Source organism: Meles meles, chromosome 4, assembly GCF_922984935.1.
Source record: "Meles meles chromosome 4, mMelMel3.1 paternal haplotype, whole genome shotgun sequence".
Lineage (NCBI taxonomy): Eukaryota > Metazoa > Chordata > Mammalia > Carnivora > Mustelidae > Meles > Meles meles.
This window is the reverse complement of record NC_060069.1, coordinates 20,822,190-20,829,804: the sequence shown is the minus strand read 5'-3', so window position 1 is coordinate 20,829,804 and position 7,615 is coordinate 20,822,190. Positions and strand designations below refer to the sequence as shown.

General features: G+C 40.9%; 1 protein-coding gene across 3 annotated transcripts; it reads right to left on the bottom strand.

Annotated features, from left to right (window-relative positions):
* Positions 1 to 1,372: 1,372 nt before the first annotated feature.
* On the bottom strand, positions 1,373 to 6,547 carry OXSM (3-oxoacyl-ACP synthase, mitochondrial). Of its 3 annotated transcripts, none has more exons than XM_046004033.1 (3): positions 5,928 to 6,547; positions 4,264 to 5,367; positions 1,373 to 1,837 (listed from the first exon to the last, which is right to left on the bottom strand). In XM_046004033.1, the coding sequence occupies exons 2-3, from the start codon at positions 5,241 to 5,243 to the stop codon at positions 1,435 to 1,437; spliced, it is 1,383 nt and encodes a 460-aa protein (XP_045859989.1). In that variant the 5' UTR covers positions 5,244 to 5,367; positions 5,928 to 6,547; the 3' UTR covers positions 1,373 to 1,434. The 3 variants fall into 3 exon arrangements, with proteins under 3 accessions (XP_045859989.1, XP_045859991.1, XP_045859990.1); XM_046004035.1 differs by having other exon boundaries at positions 4,264 to 5,098; positions 5,928 to 6,008; XM_046004034.1 differs by lacking the exon at positions 5,928 to 6,547 and having other exon boundaries at positions 4,264 to 5,919.
* Positions 6,548 to 7,615: the final 1,068 nt, after the last annotated feature.

The following is a 7,615-nucleotide window of genomic DNA, read 5'->3' as shown; positions in this document are numbered from 1 at the left end:
AGTTAAGGTCAGTGGGTAGGTAATATATCCAGCCTATTAAAACATGTGGAACATAATTCAGTTCGGCAGAAATATACATGTTCCATTTATCCATTTATCCACTTATTCACTCTACCCCTTTGCTCTATAAACCCCCATTTTAACACCCACTTCTTGCTCAGTTTGAGTCTCCCACAAAGCAGAGCCTAACACAGGGTTGTTTGTTTGGGAGGTGATTTCTGAGAGTAGGATTAAAAATCAGAAAGGGAAAAAAAGGGAAGGGGGAAAAGCCAGGAAAGAGGTTATTGAACTGGTTAATGCCCTGAGCGCTGAAGTTTTATCTGACCAGAAACCCTCTGAGGAACTGGGGAGAACATTAGATATCCCTCTGGGAGGAGGCTGACACACTTAACCACTAATCCCATCCTTTTTGGTTTTGACTGCTGCTCTAGGGAACTTGCCCCTGTCCCTTTCCCAATACTTCCAGCCAGATGGGGATGAATGAGACCCCAAAAGATCTATAGAAAAAGCCCCATTGTGGAAAATTAGAGACACCACCAGCACTTGTGGGGGACATTAGAAGCAGACACAAAAATTATCTACCATAGCTATAATAAAGGTGGGTTGAGGTAATGTGGCTTAAGTCACCAACAAGTTCTGCTCCACTTCCCAAGAACCTTTATCTCCATTAATCACTAGATGCCACCATAATTACAAAAGGAGTAAGAAACACCAAGCCAATTTTACTTCCTTCTTTCAAAGAACTCATGACTTGGACATTTAAGGAAACTCCACTAATTTATTGCATCTCTGTATAGATAATACGAAGAAAAGAGACCTAGCTGGATAGAAGGGGTAACTAGCTTGCTGCCGGCTGACTGCTTTATTCAAAGAATGTTGATCAGTGAGGCAAACTCCCAGTTATATGTGTCTTCCTTCTCCTTATGTTGTATGGCAATGGTAAGCCTAGAGTTGTGCAATGCAACAACCTAGCCTAGCACAGAACAGCTACTCACCAAATGTTATTGGAAGATACAAGAGCAGGTGAAACATCCAAGAATTGTTTGACCTAGAGTATTAGGAAAATAGAGATCAGTGGTTCTCATATGGGGACCATTTTGCCACCCAGAAAACACCTAGCAATGTCTAGAGACATTTTTGGTTGTCACAACTAGAGAAGATGGTGCCTCTGAAATCTAGTGGGTAAAGGTGAGGATGCTGCCCAGCATCCTGTAATATACAGGACAGCTTCCCCTTACCCCAACAAAGAATTATCCTGTCCAAAATATCAATAGTGGCAGGGTTGAAAAACCCTGACACAGATGAAGGGTATCTGGGTATTGATACAGATTGATATATAGATACATACTGATGTATTTATGTAAACATTTATTTCTCCATTTAATATAGTTCATACATTTTTTAAAAATCACATTTAATTACAAATTATTTGTCCTACATGCCAGCAATACAAAGCGTTGCATTAGTACCACCAAAACCGAAGGAATTGGTGAGTCCAATACATCTTTTCTCAGTTTTCCATTCCTGTGCCTTTAGCGGAACATAATTGAGATCAAATTCTGGTTCTGTACAATCCAGGTTTAAAGTAGGTGGTAGTTTTTGATAATAACAAGCCAGAGCAGTAAAAGCTGCCTCGACTGCCCCTGCAGCTCCCAACAGATGTCCCGTGGCTCCCTTAGTTGAAGAAACTGCAAGGGCAGGTGCATGGTCTTTGAAAAGATGTTTGATAGCTTTGTTTTCAGCAGCATCTCCCAATGGGGTGGAAGTAGCATGCGCGTTGACATAGGATATCTCTTCAGGTTGTACACCTGCATCTTTTACAGCCGCAGCCATACATCTAATAAAATAAGAAAAGAAGTTCATCAGAACTAGGTTTAATTTGAACAAAGGAGTCTTTATATGGCTTATAAGAAAAAAATAAACATATATGCTGGGTGAAGAGAATCCTTTCCTCTAATAATAGAACCCCAACTTGGATTACCAGAAGAATTAGAATGCCACCTGCATGGGAATAAGGAGTAACCCCCAATACCCTGGATTGATTCAACACCATGAGATAAACACACAGGCCTATAGGTTTTATAATCTCTAACAAAATATATTTACATTTATTTGAATTGGTATTTTTCTCTGGAGGAAAAACCATATTGACTCAAGCCTAGAATAGTTTTTCTTCTAGGAATTTTTTATCAATGGGGGGTGTGTGTATGTGTGTGTGTATGTGTGTATGTAGTGATTCCAAATGTGGTAAAAATTTTTATAACTGTGTTTTAATTTTTTCTCGCACATTTAAATGTAAAACTTGGCATATTTCTCAATAATCTAAAAATGGCTGCACCATCACTTTGGTGCTTCAAATAACTTTTCAAAATTCTATTTAGGCTGTAGGAATGCTAAATAAATGAAGTACAACACCAAGCAGAAACAAACAAATCCGAAAATAAAACATTTCTCTAGAAGAATCTTTGAAAACATCATCAATGTCAACACCTTCTGTTTTAGTTCCTGATCTCTGGATTGCATATATTTCCTTAAGAGGTAGCTCCGGGTGTAATTTGAAGTGTGATGAAGGGTTTCACCTAAATATAACTAGTACTTCATCTAGCTGGCTACTGTTTGACACTTCTAGCACCAACAACTATTTACTAAAACTCAAAAGCATAATTCAGGGGCCAGTAAACTACAGCCCTGGCCAGATGCCTGTTTTTACAAACACAGTTGACCCTTGAATAATATGGCTTTGAACAGTGTGGGTCCACTTAAATGTGGATTTTTTATACTACTGTACTGTAAATGTATTTTCTCCTCCTTATGATTTTCTTTCTTTCTCTTTTCTCCAGCTTACCTTATTGTAAAAAAACAGTATATAATACATACACAAAATACGTGTTCATTGACTGTTTATGTTATCAGTAAGGCTTTTTTTTTTTTTTTTTTTTTTAAAGATTTATTTATTTGACAGATAGAGATTACAAGTAGGCAGAGAGGCAGGCAGAGAGAGAGAGAGGAGGAAGCAGGTTCTGCGCTAAGCAGAGAGCCTGATGCGGGGCTCGATCCCAGGACCCTGGGATCATGACCTGAGCTGAAGGCAGAGGCTTTAACCCGCTGAGCCACCCAGGCGCCCCAGTAAGGCTTTTTGTCAACAGTAGCCTATGAGTAAAGTTTGGGAGGAGTCAAAAGTTATACATGGAATTTTTGGTTGCACAGCGGGCCAGTGCCCTTGACCCCTGCATTGTTCAAAGGTCAACGCAGCTTCACTGGAGCACGTCCATTCATTTATATATTGTCTATGGCTGCTTTCACACTAGAAGACAGATTTGAATAATTGTGACAGAGACCCTATGGCCCATAAAGCTGAAAGTACTATTTGTCCCTTTACAGAAAAGGTCTGCCAACCCCTGGCCAAGTTAACTGGTTAAAACATCATCTGATCGAAGCAGGCTAGTCCATTAGCTAACACATTAACAGGGATTTTTTTAACTTAATTATCTCTTCTGCGATATCAACTTGCTTTTCAAATTGTGGTTCTCAGACCAGCAGCATCAGCGTCCGCTGAGCTTGTTAGAAAGGCAGAATCTCTAGCACCACGCCAGGCCTAGAGTCAGAGTCTGCATTTTAATATCCCTGGGTGGTGAAAAGTTAGAAAGTACTGATTTAGTAACAGCAGAACCCGGTTGAAATGGCACAGAGACCAGACACAACTAGAAGAAAGGGTTGACTTTGCTGTCTGAGATGATGAAGGGCAAAAGAAGAAGACTGTGGGAGGAAGCACTCTGACAGCTGTTAAGCACAACTGGAAGTATGAAAAATTGGCAAAGACACACACAGCCCTCTTCACAACTTTACATGCCTTAACTAAAATCCAGTTTCTGTTAAAGATGTTCAAATGCTTTCAAATAATTCAAATATGTTAAAGCAAAGAATTCAAAATCATTTTGTTTAGTCTAAAATGGAAAAACATCAAAGACAGTGTACAATACTGGACTCCCTAATTTGAAAGTCTAATAAAATGTCTTTTTTGAAGAAATATTTTAAATAAAACTAGTATTGGGGCACCTGGGTGGTACGGTGGGTTGAGCAGCCCACTCTTGGTTTCAGCTCAAGTCGTGATCTTGGGGTCCTAGGATCCTGGGATCCTTCCATCAATGTGGAGTCGGCTTGGGATTCTCTCCCTCTCCCTCTGCCCTTCCCACCCCCACCCCATGCGCTCGCTCAAATAGGTAAATAAATCTTTAAATAAGAAAAACCAAAACAAGTCTTTACCTTAAGGCACCTTCTCCTTCAGGGTCAGGCGCAGTTATGTGACCAGCATCACCCGAGAGTCCATAGCCCAAAACTTCTGCATAGATCCGCGCCCCTCGTTCAATGGCATGATCATATTCTTCCAGCACCAGCACAGCTGCACCTTCTCCCATGACAAAACCATCTCTTTTGGGGTGAAATGGTCGACATGCCAACTTAGGATCAGGGTTTGTGCTCAGAGCACGGGCTCTGGAAAACCCAGCAAGAGATAAAGGACTAATGCAAGAATCTGTACCTCCAGCCACCATCACATCAGCATCACCGTGGGCTATAAATCTAAAGGAGTCTCCCACAGCATGAGCTCCTGTGGTACAGGCTGTAGACACTGCATGATTGGGGCCCTTGAGTTTATATCGAATGCTGACCTGGCCTGCCGCCATATTGACCAGAATCTTAGGGACAAAGAATGGGCTGACTTTACTATAACCTTTTGTCTGAAACATCAAAGCAGTTTCAGAAACAACTTCAAGAGGAACCATTCCCATGCCAATTGCAACTCCAGTAGCCACTTGATCAGCTTCTGATTGAGGGTGCCAGCCAGAATCTTTCATGGCTAACTCTGCGGCCCCAATGGCCATAATGGTTGGAGAAGACATGGACTTGATATCGGATTTGGACACAAAGTTTTGTTCATTGAACTGACCTTCATCACCACCTCTTGGCACATAAGCAGCAACACTGCAAGGGATATTCTTATACTCCTCACCGACCAGTGAAATAATTCCACTCTCTCCTCGGATGAGACGATCCCATACCAGCTGAGTTCCAACACCCAGAGGAGTCACTAAGCCAATGCCTGTAATGACAACCCGCCTACGAAATCTGAACATTGGCACAGTTCCGGAAAACCTCCTTTTACTTCCTATTAGTCGCTGGCATAATCTTGGATATACATGAGAGCTTGTCATTTTTAAGAAATTTTGCAAGCAGTTTGACAACATGATTGAGATTCGATCAGAAACACATTCCTGTAACAGATCACAACACGTCCTGGAGGTAATCACTGTTTAAATACTTTATAGGCCTAAGAAACAATAGCCGATTTCCTTCTGATGCTCGGGTGAGCTGTTAATGAAGACAGGGAAAACAACGTTAACATCACTTTAATTTAGACTTATCATCAAACCGTTTGGAGTTCCCTTTTTAGACTGTAAGTACCCTCAAACATTCCAAGACAAAGAGGTGAAATGATGATTCATTCAATGCACAATAGAATTAAACCATGAAAAACAAGCAGTCCCAGCCTTTTATGCACTGCAGAAAGCATCCTTTATCAGGATTACTGAGGCCTTATTTCAAGTAGTATTTCTGGTGTCGATGACACAAAAAAACATCAGGGCCTATTCTCTTGAGGCAGGGGTAGGTGAGCTTTATTGGTCTTCAACAACAAGGCTAAACCTAGGGCTTTAACCCAGGGCGGGGTTTGGGAGTGAGGGGGCGTGGCCAACTCCCCACACCGCCTCTCAAGCACCAGCACACACCCTCCCCCACCCCCCACCCCGAAGAAAGCACGCCCAGAGGAAAGGAAACCAGGCCCAGGCCATCAAACTCCCCCTCCCCGATTCAACCCACACCCGATGTGGCGGTGGAGGAGCAGAAGGAGAAGCGTAGCTAACAGCTGATACCTTCACGAGGCCTCACGCCAGCCGCGCAGCCGCTCTCTGCACACGCCCGTCCGCTCATGCGCGCGCACGCGCTGTGTCTGAACTGGGTGCGGCCGGGAGCCGTTCTTCCGCGTCACCTTGGTGGAGGTCAGAACCGGGACCGGGGCAGGGCTCCGGTGGCGGGGGTGGAAACGCCCCTCTGGCGATCTCAGTGACTGGATGATAACCAAGAACGTACCTGGGACGTGATGAGATAGATTTTTTTGCCCATCAGAAAAGGATTTTGGCGAGGGGAGGGGAGTAATACTGATGTCCAAATATTTCTCTCTGCTGGGAAAAGAGACGCATAGTCTACTGAAATCCTTGGAAAGAATTAAGGAAATTATTGTAGCCTCAAAGTTATTATTCTACCTCCCGAAGTTGTTTGTAATAGTAAAATAGAACTAACCGAAGTGCCCGACATCTGGAAATGGGTTATTTTGTAGTACACCTAAAGGCTGTGCAGCCGTTTAAAATAATTATGTAAGTGAATATTATGCGGAAAGATGTTGAAACCATGTTAGGAGATACAGGTTACAAAATAGTATTTATACCTTTTAAAATACGTGTGTGTGTATGTATATCTATCTGTGTGTGTATTTTTTAAGATCTGCAAGGATGCACAATGATTGTGAAGTTCCCCCATTTTTACTTAGGCTTATTTTCTGTCTCATCTACAATAAATAATACTTTTGTGATGATAAAACGTTTTTACTTTTTAAAAATTACTGGTTCTGGGGCAGGGCTCCAAATGCCATGTGTAATGTCTAACAAGAATGGAGACAAAAATAGAAATTGTAGACATTAATTGCTAAGTGTCTAAAAAATACAGTAACTTCATTTGTTTAGAGCTGTGAATCTATAAAGGAAAATATAACATGAAATATTAAAAAAAAAAGAAAGAAAGAAAGCAGCAAGATATTTATTTAGATGACCTCTGTTATATCACATGTTACATGCTATCCCAGGTGTGAGGCTTGTGTCCTTTATTCTTCTTTAGATAAAGGATTGACGATATAATCTGCATCTGATCCTCCCAGCCAAATTTGTTTCTTTCTGAACAGTGTCTTGAAATGATTGTTTCTGAGTGCTCTGCCTTCATTCTCAGTTCTAGAGAATTTTGGTCAAGTTTATCTTTTCCTGCTTAGTACTGGACTTAAACGAGTTTTGAAATACACTTTGCATAAAATAATTTAGGAAAGCCCAGTATGACCTTGAGTCTTGATCCAAGGCCTATTCAGTTACTTCTTAGCATGACTTTATTCATTAACTAGAGAGTTAATTTAAGAGGAATTAAACAAACACATGTTGTTATAAAATAACTAAAACTTGAGAGAAATATCCAAACTTGCTGTCCCTTTTCATTGTTATAGAATATGTTGAAATTACAATGTGAAAAGATCTACAATATATTTTTTGAACCCAAACTCCTATGAAATACAGTTTTAATGTGCTGTTTTTTTCTCTTTTGTGATAGCACAAGATTATCTTAGATAAGAAGTGACAAATCAGTTAAAATCTTATAGAAAAGTAAAACCCCCAAAAAAGTCGTTTCATTTTTATTTCTACCTCTGATCTCCTTTCCTTTGGTTTGGAAAGGGGTAAGAATGTCTATGATACTCCAATAGCCATAAAATGATTTAGTACTGTATTTCTTGCTGGTGATGCTG